Source organism: Mesoplodon mirus (genome assembly GCF_964341445.2).
Source record: "Mesoplodon mirus genome assembly, chromosome: 19".
Lineage (NCBI taxonomy): Eukaryota > Metazoa > Chordata > Mammalia > Artiodactyla > Ziphiidae > Mesoplodon > Mesoplodon mirus.
The window spans coordinates 4668492-4683475 of NC_138995.1; the positions used below are offsets into that span (position 1 = coordinate 4668492).

The 14984-nt window shown below is 54.3% G+C and overlaps 1 protein-coding gene across 1 annotated transcript in view; it reads right to left on the minus strand.

The window, feature by feature from the left end:
- Positions 1-781: 781 nt before the first annotated feature.
- The window catches only part of ATP2C2 (ATPase secretory pathway Ca2+ transporting 2), a gene marked incomplete at its 5' end in the record, with an annotated part of 50202 nt that continues 35999 nt past the window's right edge, over positions 782-14984 (minus strand). The window contains 13 exons of the mRNA XM_082605787.1: positions 782-997; positions 2477-2618; positions 2716-2814; positions 4993-5140; positions 6340-6456; positions 6536-6604; positions 7050-7216; positions 8745-8795; positions 8892-8989; positions 9772-9942; positions 11228-11384; positions 13169-13270; positions 14199-14288. Of these exons, the coding sequence (XP_082461913.1) occupies positions 879-997; positions 2477-2618; positions 2716-2814; positions 4993-5140; positions 6340-6456; positions 6536-6604; positions 7050-7216; positions 8745-8795; positions 8892-8989; positions 9772-9942; positions 11228-11384; positions 13169-13270; positions 14199-14288 (1530 nt within the window). The 3' untranslated portion in view covers positions 782-878. The remainder of the gene's footprint in view (positions 998-2476; positions 2619-2715; positions 2815-4992; positions 5141-6339; positions 6457-6535; positions 6605-7049; positions 7217-8744; positions 8796-8891; positions 8990-9771; positions 9943-11227; positions 11385-13168; positions 13271-14198; positions 14289-14984) is intronic.

Here is a 14984-nt window from a genome sequence, read left to right on the forward strand (position 1 = left end):
TCTTAACACAAACGTCCTTCTTTCTCTCCTCTCCATCCCGTTGGTTCGATTTCTCTGGAAAGCCCTGCGTCGGGGGGGTTATAGCTTTGGCCTCATTTCATGAAAGGTGGAGTTGCATTTCTGGTTCTCTGTGGTTGTTTTTGCCCGGCCACAGACCTCCCTGCTCTTCCATCTTTCAGCTGGAAGGGTGGACACGTGTTAAGAACAGTCTTGGGGCCAGTGGGAAACAAGCCTCAGGCTGGGGGGACATATTCCGGTTCCTGATTCTGGAGGGAAAGGCCACGTCTTGTTCAGCCTCAAAAGCCGAGGCTTTTGTTTAGGCTGTTCAGGACGTGACTGCCTCTCGCCACATACGTGGTCATGAACCTGAGGTTGTGCGTTTCCCACCTGGCCACGTGTAGGAAAGGGCTGATTAAATCCATCAAAATAATCATCAGGCCCCAGGCATCCCACTTAAAAATACCCAAAGCCCCCCTTTAATGGATGAGGAGATGGGGCCTCAATTGGGCAGTGTGACCAGAAGCCTGGGTCCTGCCCTCTCCCCCCGACCATCTTCTCATCCTACCAGGGGCTGCATGGCACTAAGCTATGGCACAAATACATAGCCAGACGTGGTTAATAAAAATCATTGTGATTTAATAAATAGTGAGGTGTTTCTGTGCAGGTCCTTCACTGTTTGGCCCAGGGCCTGGCGGGACAGACTGGTGGATGGACGCAAGGCTGGGCCCAAGCTCCCGGCCGGTTTCCCAGGAATAGCCAGGTGAGTGACCTGACGCCACGGTGTCCTGAAAGCACCTCTCAGAAGAGGCGGGGCAGGGGGAGGGCCACAGTCACATAAAAATATAGATTTAGGGGAATTCTACATGGGTCAGGGTCCACTATACATCTTCCTGGTGGATCTGGGCTTTCTTGGCTCTGGAGCAGAATTTTTCACCTAGTTTGAAGAGCTCTGACAAAATGAACACGGAGGAGGCCAATCCAGTTAAAAGCAATAGATCTGCCAACAGGTGAAGAGAGAAAAAGGTCAGAGAGCGCAAGCTGGCCCCTCTGGTCCCCAGCCCTGCGCTGCCCAGCACCGGAGCCCAGGGGGCCATGGAGTTCTGTTCCCCGTGCTTGGTTTGTTCTGAGTTACAGAGGTGAGGGGCCCGGACCCGGGAGCTGAGGACCAGACTTGCCCCTCCCCTGAGGGGGCAGAGATCTCCCCAGCCCAGCATCCGAAACGCTGCAGCGCCAGCTCCACAAGGACCAGCTGGCCTTCACAGGCAGCTCAGAGCTGGGGGGCGGGCAGGATGCAAGCTGCAGCTGGAAGGAGACCCTTCCCTGGGCAGACGCCCCCGGCCACAGCTCAGGCTCCCAGTCCAGCCCGACTCCGGCTCGTTGTGGAGGGCTGGCCCTATGTTCTCCCCCTGAGCCTTTGCTCGGCTCCCTGTGGGCAATGATTCGTGACGGACATGGTGCCCAGCACAGGCCCTGCACTTCCTTTAGACTTGGGAAGCTTCCTGAATTCCCAGTGGATGGAAACATCTGTAAAAAAACATTTTTAGGTTTTTTTCTTTTCTCCATACCCTCAGGGACCCTGCTTTTTAGATTTTGGGGAAGAAGAAGCTGAGGGTTCCCAGCCTTGCCCAAAGGTTTTCAGTGCCCTTGTCTCCACCACCTCGGATGCTGCTGAGCATTTCATGATCCTGGGATGGGCCCCACCTTGTGCTCTGCCTTGGGAGCTGCCTCGCCAGCCCCCTCACCCTCTGGCTCCCCAGTGGGGTCTGGGATTGCCGATGGAAAGCGGGGTCGGCGGTCACCCGGGTGCCCTCCCTGCACTGCTGCTCTCCAGGCCGCCTCCTCCCACTTCTGGTCCCTGTCACCACCGTTTCAGGCAGAGGAGGCCAAGCCACCCGGCGCAGCTTCCGAAGAGAGACCATGGATCTGCCAGAAGCCTGCTGAAGATGCAGGGGAGTCCCTGGGGTCCCCCACGTGGCATGTGTGCTTGGGGCCCAGAGAGCTGTGGTCATTGCATGGGGCCCTTTCAGCAGGAACTGCCAGCTGGCCCACTCCTACCTCCAGGTAAGTGGGGTCCCAGTGACACAGGCCCTGTTAAAACCCCCAACAGGGTAAACTCACTCCTAAGCTGGGGCAGCACATCACAGGCTGAGCCCAGACTGTGGTCCATCTTGGTGCTGCCCCTGGGCCTCTCCGTCCCTGCTCTGAGCCTCCTGCTCTGGGGCAGGGAGGGGGTGGGCCGGGACGTTGAGACCCCTGTGCCCTCCCCTGACTCCTAGGAGCTATCCCCGTGTTTTCCACCTTCTCCACTCCCCCCATCACGTCGCCCCCTCCTACCCAGTGCAGATGTCCAGGAACGAGCCCAGTCCTTTGGGGACAGGATGGCCCCATGCGGGGAATTCACACCCCGGAGAGGTCTGCAGCTGCCCCATGCATGCGGCGAGGACGGCTGCGGTCCCGGGTGACCCCTCCCACTCACCGAGCGCCCCCAGGTTCTCCGTCTGGAAGACCTTCTGCAGGGGCGGCAGGTATATCACCGCCAGCTGCCCCAGGACAGACCCGAGCACAGAGTAGAGGAACGTGCGGTTCCTCAGGAAGCCGATCTCGACTATCAGCTTGGTCTGCGGAGACGAAGGGCACAGTTGGGGCACAGGAGCCGCCCAGAGACTAGGGCCTGGAAAGCAGGAGCCGGTGCTGCCGGGGGCAGCGGGGTCTCACCTGGGAGCGGCAGGTCAAGGCGTTGAAGAGGTCGAAGAGCACGAAACAGGTGAAGGTCATGGTTGTGGTGCGCGGGGTGCTTGCCTTGTCTTCGGGCATCTGGAATGCGAGTGCACAGGGTGAGAAGGTGCGGGGGAGGCGGGGACTCCGCCCTCAGGACCCCTGTTAGAACCGACAGATCTGTGCCTCTCCCCCAGCCTGGCTGAGCACATGTGCTGGACAAAGGCGGGGCCTCTTCCACCTTCCGGGCCGTTGAGGATGCAAGAAAGAGCCCAGCTGCTCCTCGGGGGGTGCTGTGGGGAACACCCCTGCGAAAAACAGACCTGGGGCTTGTCCGGCGCCCCATCCCCCCTCCCGCACAGGGGCGAGCTGGGTTTAAACGCCTGGACGATCACATGCCTAATTCTCTAGCTCACTGGCCGTCTCAGCACAGGGGCTGCCTGAACCTGCAGGCCACGGAAAGGTGACGCATAATGAGATCCCCTACAGTGAGAACAGACGACCTCTTCGGTAAGTGGTGCTGGGAAAACTGGACAGCTACATGTAAAAGAATGAAATTAGAACACTCCCTAACCATACACAACAATAAACTCCAGATGGATTAAAGACCTAAATGTAAGGCCAGACACTATAAAACCCCTAGAGGAAAACATAGGCAGAACACTAACATAAATCAGAGAAATATCTTCTTTGATCCACCTCCTAGAGTAATGAAAATAAAAACAAAGACAACCCACAGAATGGGAGAAAATATTTGCAAATGAGGCAACTGACAAGGGCTTAATCTCCAAAATATATAAACAGCTCATACAACTCAATATCAACAAAACAACCCAGTCAAAAAATGGGCAGAAGACCTAAATAGACATTTCTCCAAAGAAGACATACAGATGGCCAAAAAGCACATGAAAAGATGCTCAACATCGCTAATTATCAGAGAAATGCAAATCAAAACTGTAAGAGATAACACCTCACACCGGTCAGAATGGCCATCCTCAAAAAGCCTCCAAACAATAAATGCTGGAGAGGGTGTGGAGAAAAGGGAACCCTCTTGCACTGTTGGTGGGAATGTAAATTGATAAAGCCACAATAGAGAACAGTATGGAGGTGCCTTAAAAAACTAAAACTAGAATTACCCAGACAAAGCTATAATTCTAAAAGATACCTGCACCCCTATGTTCACAGCAGCACTACTCACAAAAGCCAAAACATGGAAGCAGCCTCACCGTCCATCAACAGAGGAACGGATAAAGAAGATGTGGTACATACATACAATGGAATATTACTCAGCCATAAAAAAAGAATGAAATAATGCCATTTGCAGCAACATGGATGGACCTAGAGATTATCATATTAAGTAAGCCAGACAAATATATGATATCACTTATATGTGGAATGTAAAAAAAAATGATACAAATGAACTTATTTACAAAACAAACAGACTCACAGACTTTGAAAACAAACTTATGGTTACTAAAGGGGAATCGTTGGCAGGGAATATAGATTGGGAGTTTGGGATTAATTTATACACACTACCACTACATGTAAATAATCAACAAGGACCTACTGTGTAGCACAGGGAACTCAGTATTCTGTAATAACCTATAAGGAAAAAGATTCTGAAAAAGAATGGATACATGTATATGCATACCTGAATCACCTTGCTGTACACCTGAAACTAACACAACATTGTAAATCAACTCCACCCCAATATAAAATAAAAATTAAATAAAAAGTAAGATCTCGGGCTTCCCTGGTGGTGCAGTGGTTGAGAGTCCACCTGCCGATGGAGGGGACACGGGTTCGTGCCCCGGTCCGGGAAGATCCCACATGCCGCAGAGCGGCTGGGCCCGTGAGCCATGGCCACTCCGGAGCCTGTGCTCCGCAACGGGAGAGGCCACAACAGTGAGAGGCCCGTGTACCACACAAAAAAAAGATCTCCCAAATAGTCATCTCCTGAGAATAAGACAGGAATTTCTTTAGTAGATGTCAGATTGTCTCCTGGGGATAATAGAAAGCAGGAGCCGCACTGTGTCCCATTTAGGAAAAAAATCTGCCGCCTTTTCTCTGCCTGTGAGGCCTCACGTCCCTTCTGCCTGGTCCCACCTCTGCAGCGTTGGCTCGCAGTCCCTCCCCGCCCTCTGCTGCCCCCTGCCCTGCACGTGTGTTTGTCTCCCCCAGCCACGGCGCCTGCGCCCCTGGGGGCCGGGACCACACCCCTGCCCCGCGTCTGCCACCGCACAGACCCGCTGGCCAAGCCCATGAGGACTCCCCCACCTCTTTCCAGAAGATGAAGAGGGTCCCGCTGATGATGGTGGCGGCCGACAGGAGGATCTTCAGGATGAGGGATCTGCCGAGTATCACGTCCTTGATGTGCCGTGGCGGTTGCCTGAGGGTGTCCCTGTCGACCGGCTCTACCCCCAAGCTGCTCGGAACAAAACCGGACGCTTTGAAATAAACCACTGAAAAGACGTGCAGTGGTTAAATGTGCGAGGCCACCCGGCGAAGTGACGCACAAGGGTCCACATCGAAGGCCTGGATGGGCGCAGGCAGTGCCTCCAGCTTGTCCCCAGCCCCTCCTGCCTCACGTCCTCTGCTCCGCTGCCACAGCCTGGACCCCACCGACAGCCCAGCAGCTCCACCGCCCTCCCGCATCCCCAGCCACGAGTGCAGTGACAGAAGACCATGCCTGTGGCCGACCACGTGGTCCTGAATGGTGCCCGGTCCTTCCCCGCCACCTCAGAGACCCCCGCCCCCAGCTCGGGCCTGGCCTCATCCCAGCTGGCCTGGAGAAATGGGATCCAGGCCCTGCCCACTAAAGAGCCCCCCAGCAACTGAGGGGACCTGCCTTCAGCCAACTCCAAGGCAGCGGGATCGGGGCTGGGCCCGCAGTGGATGGTGTGGGGCACCAAGGAGGGAGCAGGCTGGGGGACACCCACGCGGGGCAGATACGGCTGGGGTCCAGCTTTGCTCGCGCTCCGTTCCCGGGGAGAGCACGTATAAGAGGTGCCCTCTCGCTGGGCGTGGGGGGGAGCAAAGCCGTCTCCGGTGGTGATTAGATTAATAACCAACAATTCAGCTGCACCGACAGCAACACCCGCCTTGTGCTCAGACGCAGGGAAGTGCCTCGCTCGCTCACACCAGCCTCCCTGCCTCCAGGGCCCATCCTTCCTCCTGCATCATTCACTCCGTTAGCCTCACGCTCCCTCCTCATTCATCCAGCCAATAACGTCCTAAGCACCTAGTGTGTGCCGGGCACCACTGTAGGAGTCGGGGATCCTGCAGGGAACAAAAACACCTTGCCCCCAGGAAGCTGACATGCTAAAGGGGAGATGGATTATGGTCAGATAAACAAGGAAATATGTTCCCCTCTAGGCAAAAATAAAGCAGGGTAAGGTGACTGGGAGGGAGAAAGCTGCTGCTAGAGAAATCAGGGAGGACTTCTCGGAGGCAGTGACCCGAATGAAGAGGGCGCGAGCCATGCAGGTAACTCAGGGAGAGCATTCCAGGCAGAGGAGCAGAAAGTTCGTCGTCCCCCTGCCCGCCCACCGGAGGCCTCCTCCTGCGCCTGGTGCATTCCCCTCGCCGTCTCCCCTGCACGCTCCTGCCAGCCCGCTGCCTTACCTCTGCGCCGGCGGCCCGTCCATGATGATGTTGATCCACAGGATCTGCATGGCATTGAGGGGGCTGGGCAGGTTGCACACGGTGGACAGTGTGATGAGGCTCAAGGCCGAGATGCTCCTGCAGGGCACACACAGGGCACTGTCACCAGCTGCTCCCAGACCTGGCACACGGCGGGGGGACACCGGCCTCGACTTACGTGCTCAGCTGAAATCGGACAAAGTTCTTGATGTTATGAAAAATCCCCTTGCCTTCCTCCACCGCATTCCTGCCAGAGAGGAGAAAGCATTTATTCACAAAGACGGCCGGGAGAGAAGGGTCAGGCAGCTCCGTCACCTGCTAAAGGAAGCGACGGTGTCACCAGAGGTCACGTTTCTCCTTGCTGGCATTCTCGGGGAATCACCAGTAGAGGATGCCGATGTCCTAACAGGTGGCTTCAGCTGCTGGGGACTGGTCCCCAAGCCACGATCGCCCTTCTGTCCAAAGACTGTAGACCATCCTCTCCTCCGAGCCCTGGGACCCCAGCCCTCACCCAAGGCTCCCGAAGTGCCTCCTGCCCCTCGGTGATCCACCAAGGAGAAGGGGCCCCCGTGGCCCTGCTTTCCATGAGGGGGGGTGGGCCTGGGGACACCGTGTATACCCACCACAGCAGAGGAGGGGGCTACCACCCCAGGCATTTTTGCCACTGAAGAAACACCTAAAGAGCAGCTTACATGATGGCTGAGAAGTCATCGTCCACCAGGATCATGTTGGCGGCCTCCTTGCTGACGTCCGTCCCTGTCTGCCCCATGGCAATCCCGATGTCCGCCGACTTCAGGGCGACCGCGTCATTCACCCCGTCCCCCGTCATGGCCACGATCGCCCCCGACTCCTGCAAAGCCTTTGGAAAGAGGAGGCCAGTGGAGGCCTGCAGCCTGAGGACCTGCCTTCCAGATCCTTCCCTCCTCCTGCCCCGCCTCTCACACTGAGTGGTCCACGGCAAAGGCCCCTCTCTAGAGGGCACTGGGGTCAGCTGGCCCGGGTCTGAATCCCAGTTCCCCCCCCATACGAGCTGTGGGCACGGGGCAAGCCCTGAACCTAACCTCAGCTTCTCTATCTGCGAAGTGGGAGCACGGTCCCTCCTTATCAGGGCTGTTGTGAGCCCTAAACTAAGAACACAGAGGGGACAGTGCCCGGCACAGAGCGAAGGCGTGAATGTGTTATCCGTCACCACGCCAACTAAAAACTCGCTTGCCGTCTGGTTCTATAAGGATGAAGTCACTGGCCACTGCAGCTGCTGACCTTCCACAGCCCCTGAAAGGAGTTCAGGGCGGAGATGGGGAATGAGGGGAGAACTGCCAGAACAAGCCTTCAGATGGTTGGCTGTTTTCAGGAGATTTTATGCGCCCAGATTCTTACAACTTTTCGTATCTAGAAAAGCACTAAAATCACTAACAGAGACGTCAGCTCCTCGTGGCCAGGAGCAGCCTTCTGCCAAAACGTGTGCATGACTGCTGGTACCCCCTTCACTAAAGTCACATACATACCCCACCCCCTACCTCTTCGGAGCGGCCCCTCAGAGCTGAGACGCTGTCTCCCCAGCTGTAGTCCTCAGTTTGCCCCCAATAAAACTTAACTCACAGCTCTCACGGTGTGCTTTTCAGTCAACAACCATTAACAAATAATAATCAACTCGTCCCCTGAATCCATGTGGTACCCAGTAAGTATTAATATTCTCTTTGAGGAATGACTGGCACAGAGATTCACTCTGTAGAACTAAAAAACCCCAAAATGACACAAAAGGAAAAACACACGTGTTAAAGAGCAACTTTTCAAAGCATCTGTGTGCGGGAAAACGCAGGAGTCTCTCGTTCTAGTCCTTTCGTTTTTGATGCACCATCAGAAGGCACCTGCGCTGGGCCAGGCAGCTGCCAAGGGCTTCACAGGCCCTGCTTCGTTTCTTTCTTTTTTTTTTTTTGGCCACGCCATGCAGCATGTGGGATCGTAGTTCCCTGACCAGGGATTGAACCCGCACCCGCTACACTGGAAGCGTGGAGCCTTAACCAGTGGACAGCCAGGTAAGTCCCCTGGCTTCGTTTCACCCTCTCCTGCCTTGTGAATTAGCTGGTGTCACTCTGTCATTCACATTATCTCCATTTTACAGATGAGGAAACTAAGGCCTGGAGTTAAATAACAGGAATATACCAAGGAGCACCCGACTAACGAAGGCTGGGCTCTGCGTTTCTCCCTTTGCGCCACCCAATTCCTGCTCCCCGCTTTTGGTATACGTGGCACGGGGCCCCCAGTTCTCCCCTCCCCAGAGGCCAGTGCAGAGGAGGCGGCCACCGCTGGGCCCTGGACCACCTTGTGAGCAGAGCTGCCACCGCCCTGGGCTGTGCCCTGAGGGACCAGAGAGGCACACAACTGACCTTGATGATTTTGAGTTTGTGCTTTGGGCTGGTCCTGAAGAAGACAGACACCTGGATACGGAGACGGGAGAGGGCCGAGCATCAGTGACTGAGGAGGTGGCACCTTCACCCCACGCCCCTCGGCGGCGAGCCTCGGGAGGACCCCACCTTCCCGACGCGCTTGGCCAGCTCGCCCTGCTCGGCGCTTTCCACCTCTTCCCCGGACATGGCGCTCAGCTTCCCGTTGCACAGGCCGATGTTTCTTCCTGCAGGGTGTGGACAGTCCCTTCTGAGGGCCTGAGCCTGTGGTCCCTAAACGTGCCCCTCACGCCACCTACCTGACATCAGGCCCCGCCTTGGCCACAGGGAAAAACAAAACCAAGGTGGCCCCAATTAGAGAGCACCTGCTATGGTATCTGACCTTAATTCCATCCACAGAATGAACTGGCAACAGAGGCCTCTTATCCCCACTCTAAAGATGAGGAAACAGACAGCAGTGACTTTCCCAAGGTCATAGGGCTAGTAAGTGCTAATGCTGGACCTGACGTGGTTCTTTCTGTCTGATTCCAGAGTCTGTGATCTTTCCATGGTGCCAGGCTGCCTCAAGACAGAGGGGGAAGAAACCCAAGGTGTGGCAACCCTGCTAACAGTAATAAAAAGAGTAGGAGGAGGAAGGTTGCTAGCTAGCCCTCTGCTGATGAAAAGCCTGAGGGTCAGAGTGGCTCAATGGTTTGCCAAGGGCACACCGCTACTGGCAGAAGCCAGACTGGAAGTGTGCACAGGCAATGATGCTGCCTGTGGAGGTGAGATCATGGATGGAAGGCCCCCAGGACAGAGAATGTTCTCGGTGCACACGAGGTCTTTTCCTCTTTAGGAGAACCTGCCAACATTTTAGAGACAAACACCCACTCGGAAGGTGGGATGCTGGTCCTCGAACCTCAGAATCTCTTCCAAGCACGTGGAAGGAAGGTGTGAGCTCTCCTGACCAGGTCCCTCGAGGAGGAAGCACTGGTAGCGACCCTCACCCTCCACCCCATTCCCTGGTTACCTATCGCCAAGGCCGTCTCCAGAGCGTCTCCCGTTATCATTTTCACGGACAAGCCCGAATCAGAGAGAACGTGGACCGCTTCCTCCACGCCAGCCCTCGGAGGGTCGATGATTCCGATGAGACCCAGGAACGTCAGCTTCCCCAGCTCGGGCCCAGAAGCCAGGGCCAGCACTGCAGACAGAGCAAGACCCACAGAAGGTTCAGAAGATTTTCGTCTCCAGTCAGCCCAGCCCCACCGTGTCCCAGACCCTCTTCTGTCCGCGAGGGGCTTGGGCACTAAGTCCCTGGACCACAAGGGAAGGGACGCTCTTTCCGGTGGTCGTCAGGCCCGTGCAGGGCAGCGGCCGTTGCCGGCTCACCCACGATGGAGAGCAGGGCAAGCAGCAGCCTGCCCAGCAGGAGACGGGCCTCTCTGCTCTGGCGGTGCAGTCCCCAAGGGGAGTGGCCACGAGAACACCTGTGGGCTGGCGCATACGGGCGCATTTCTGATGGCCTGCCTATCTGTCATTGCCCGCAGACTCGGGGCAACAGCTACCGAGGTCAAGAAAAATGTGCAGGAGGCAACACAGGTCAGAGGACTCTGTTTCAGTGGCACAGAAGCCAGGCCCGGCTCTTGGGGACAGGTGCTCTGAGGGGGTGGTGTGAGAACTGACCTTACTTTGTCACCTTACTGATATGGGAGGGGAGATAGGCCAGCAAGTTCCAGCTGTGACCCCTCAGTCATGACACTGTACCAGTGATGCCAGGGGGTGTGCCAGCGATGCGGGTACCATTCCCCCCTTTCTCAAAGCAACCCTCCCTGCCCTGCTCAGCTAAGCTCAGCTCTGTCCTGTCATGTCCTCACCTTCTAGGCTTGTCAGTTTATAATTACTGTCCCCTGAAGGGGAAAACTAGGGCAACTGAAACCAATACAGCAAGCCAACGCTTCTCACTTTCCCCTGAGGGAATACACGTGTTCCAGAGTGTTTTTAGACATTTTCTCTGAAAACCGACAGGCTGACATATGACACTACGGGAAACATGAGATTTAATGTTCAGCCCATCGGGGAAGGCGTCGGCCCTGGTGCAGAAAATTGGAAATGGCCAAGGAATGAAATGTCTATTAATTTACAAGAGCTTTGGGTTTTCCTGACAGCGAGCCGTGAGCAAGACGACCAATCGGGAAAATCATTGTTTCAGGGGTGGCCTGTTCACCTGTCTTAGAAAACTCAGAACCTCTTCTTGCACACGTGAGCTGCGTCTGGGATAACGGGTGTCATCTGGCGGCTGAGATGGGTGGGGGTCTCCCTATCTTTCATCTGCCCAAGAGAGCCCACCCTGGCTTTGCTTGCATTAGCATCCTGCCTGACACCACTCTGATCATCACTGCGTTGACTCGGGACCCTGCGTTAATACACTTGAGAAGTCAGTGTTATATGCAAACTTAGAGCTTGGGGCTGGGACCACAGGCACTGACCCCGCAGGCCGAGCGACCCCATCCTCTTCTCCTCCTGCTGGCAGAAGGCTCGCTGTTGGGGTGTCAGCGGCAGGGGGATACCCCCATGGTTGTACATGGTACAGTAACGAATCACTTCCTCGAAGGCCCCCTTCATGAAGTAGATGTCTTCCTGCTCCTTGGAAAAGACAAAAGGAAAAAAATCGGCTGACACTGGCTGCTTCAGCTCTTGGTGACCGTCACCTCATCCACACAGAGATGTTCACGGCAGGGTTATTTATCCCGGACCGTCATTGTTCACCGATACAGGACAGGTTAGAGAAGTTACAGGAAATCCACGCGATGGAATACCTTGCAGCCCAGAGAGGGGTGAGGCCGATCTCTGACCCAAACCCGGCCTGCCCTACATCAGGCTCCCTGGTTAATGTCACTCAAAGCATCCGCACGTTTCACAAACTGGTCATATCCCAGCCAGTGCTGTGCCTTTAAGTGTGTGACTGACCACTAGATGTCTATTTCAGGGAGACTTCCAAGCAAGGCAGGCACCATGAACTTGGCCCATAAGAATGAACCCAAATGAGCAGCTGACCCGTTTCCTGTGCATTTGTTAAGCTCCGTCTCCCCGAGACCGTAAGAGCCAGGTGCCTTGTCAGTGTGGGTCACACTGTAACCCCGGCACGAGCACAGCGCCTTCCTGCTTGCAGTGGGCAGCGAATGAGCTTGTGCCAACTGACACGGAAAGCTGTCCGAGACAGCATTTAAGGGAAAAGAGCAAATTACACACACTGTATACGGCATGACCTTCTTTTGAAACTACCACCCCCCATGCTGCATGTGCACGTTTAGAATCTGGAACACTCTATCTCTGACTGCTAAGGGGTGTTAGCATGGGTGGGGAGTGGGTAGGGAGAAAAGAGGGGCAGGATTGTCGTGAGCTTCCATTTTTGAAGTTACATTTCTATAATTTTTTTCAATGAAAATATATTACCATTGCCTTTGGGGGGGAAATAAGATTTGAAGGTATTAAAACATTAAAAAAAAACCCAAAACCCCTCTTAAGCACCCGGAATTTATATGCCTGTCCACTCATGGCAAAGACCTGGGATAAGCTGGCCGAGCTACCCGCCACTGTGAATGAGATGGGAAATCTCAGCATGGGCAAGACGTGACAGATTCCAGAAAGAGCAGAAGGTTTGGAGAAAAAGGTAGAAAGAAGGCAATAAAAATCTCTTAAAAAAAAAAAGTTTTTTCATTTCAGAAAATCTGAAGAGCTACAGAAAATTTAAATAGAAAAAGGTGGGGGAAAAACGTTGGCTGAATCCCCACCCAGGCACAGCCAGTAAGAATTTGGTACCTGTTCCCCTGGTGGCCTAGAACCTATGTGTGCACACACGTGCGAGCTCACTGTCCACACCATCTATGGTGGATGCCGGGGTGTGTGTCCTGGATCCCCCTTCAGGATGAAGGCTCGTTCCCCCGTTGTGACAGTTACATGAGATTCATATGTGTAAAGAACTCAGCACAGGGATGCGAAAAAAGGACCCTAAGGTAGCAGTGGGGTCAGTGTCGTCAGTAGGACGTGCAGTCACGCCAGTAGTAATTACTCAGTCATTGTACTGTAGGCCAGTGAGTCTCACACGTGAACTTGCATCAGAATCCCCAGCAGACACAGGTGACCAGGTCCCAGCCCTGGAATTTCTGATTCAGTGGGTCTGGGGTAGAGCCTGAGAATCTGCATTTCAAACAAATTCCAAGGTGATGCTCCTGCGGGTTCAGGGACCCCACTTTGAGAACCAGAGATTCAGATGACAATCTCAGAAGAGGGCCCAAGATAATCAAAGGTGTAATTGCCATCAACTGTACTTTCACATATTTGGAAGCTCACAGAAGTAGCCAGGAACTTTAAACTCTTCTGATGTCTGCATTTTGCTCTGCTGGAAAGGGGCAGAGAGGCACACTCACCTCATTCTTGGGGCTGCATTGAACCGCCATCCACTTCTGCTCCGAACGGAATGGAATCTCTTTTTTTCGCATGTATGAATCTTTAATATCACTTAAGCCCATCTAGGAAAATAAAATGGGACGTTTTCAGTGAGTCATCCTAAACCAATCTCTAGGCCAAGCTCAGTGCATTTAAATTATTCATTATTCAAACCACCTCAGGCAGATGAGAAACCCAAGCGTTTAGCACACAGAGAAAAGCCATTTGCTTTCAAACGTCCCACCCGAAAAGAAATCAATCTCTTTTCTCTTGTCCCAGAGGCACAGCCTGATGGCCTCTGCCACAGCTTCTAGCTGGAACCTGTGGGGTTTCTGCCAGGATGAATGTTTCAGACTTGAAGAGGCGGCAAAAGGAGCCCTGGGAAGTGGGGTGCCTGCGGTCACCACCTGGGGTCCCTGCCAGGCCTCACATTCACTCTCTCTTTGATGGCTTTCAGGCCAGTTCCTTGACAGCTCTGAGCCTTGGTTTGCCCAGTTGTAAACCAATCCTAACCCATGCATCCCATCGCCCCCCAAGGGGTGAAAATGGGTTCTTAGGGGGTGAAAAAAATCTCCTTTTGTGTATAAAGCACAGATACCCATACAGTACAGGAACAGATACATACTATTGGGCTGACAAAAAAAGTTCGTTTGGGTCTTTCTGTAATATCTGCAGTATTAAAATCTCATGGGGGGAGTGATTAGGGAAAAAACATCTAAAAAGTCTCCTTAGGGGAGTGTCATCGGTTGCACTGTGTCCCTCAAAGACTTATGGAAGGTGTAATTCCCCAGTGCCTGCGAACAGGATCTGATTTGGAAATAGGGTCTTTGCAGGTGTAACGAAGTTAAGATGAGCTGGTTAGGGGGAGCCCACGCTGGTATGACCGGTGTCCTTCTCAGAAGAGGACAAGGCCATGTGAGGACCTCCCTCACTCAGACAGGACCTGGAATTGTGCTGCCAGTGGAGCTCCGAGTGAAAGAATTCCCCGTGCAGACGTCCCAGACCTCCTACCTTCATCGCCAGGGCCATCAAGGCGCCTTCCGTGGGCTGCCCCATCATGGCGTTCTTTCCGATGATGGCGTTGTTGGCGACACAGCCTGCCTGGAAGGAGAGGTTTCCAAAGATCGTCTGTTAGTATTTGGAGCTGCACCCACCGGGGTCCCCGGCTTACTGAGGCACGTGAAAAGGTGCAGCCCTGAACACTGGACCCATTTTCAGAGCTGGGGCTGGCATGGGGGCCAGGGGACAAGTTTACTCTTCAAAATACATCAGTCCCCGATCTTCAAAATCCACACCATTAATATTTACTGACTCTGCTGAATGCTGGTCATCACACAGCTGTCATGACGAACTACAGTGGGAAGGCAGGCAGACTGGGGGGGGGGGTCACGCGTGTGGGGTGATGGCCAGTGCCCGCTAAAGGGGACGGGGTTTCTGATTGGGGCGACGAAGCATCCTGGAATTAGACAGCAGTGATGGCTGCACAACCTTGTGAATATACTAAAACCCACTGAACTGTACACTTTAAAAGGGTGAATCCTGTGGTGTGCAACCTACATCTCAATTTAAAATAATAACTGAAAAAAGAGAAGTAGAAACAAATAGACAAAAAGAGCACGGGGGTGAATCCCGGCTCCCTCCCACTCACTGGGGGACCTTGGGCACTCAACGCTACCTCTCTGAGCCCCCCGTTTTTTGTTTTTTTTTTTGGCCGGCGCTGTGCATGCCAGCATGCCGTATCTTAGTTTTCCAACCAGGGACCGAACCTGTGCCCCCTGCATTGGGAGCGCGGCGTCT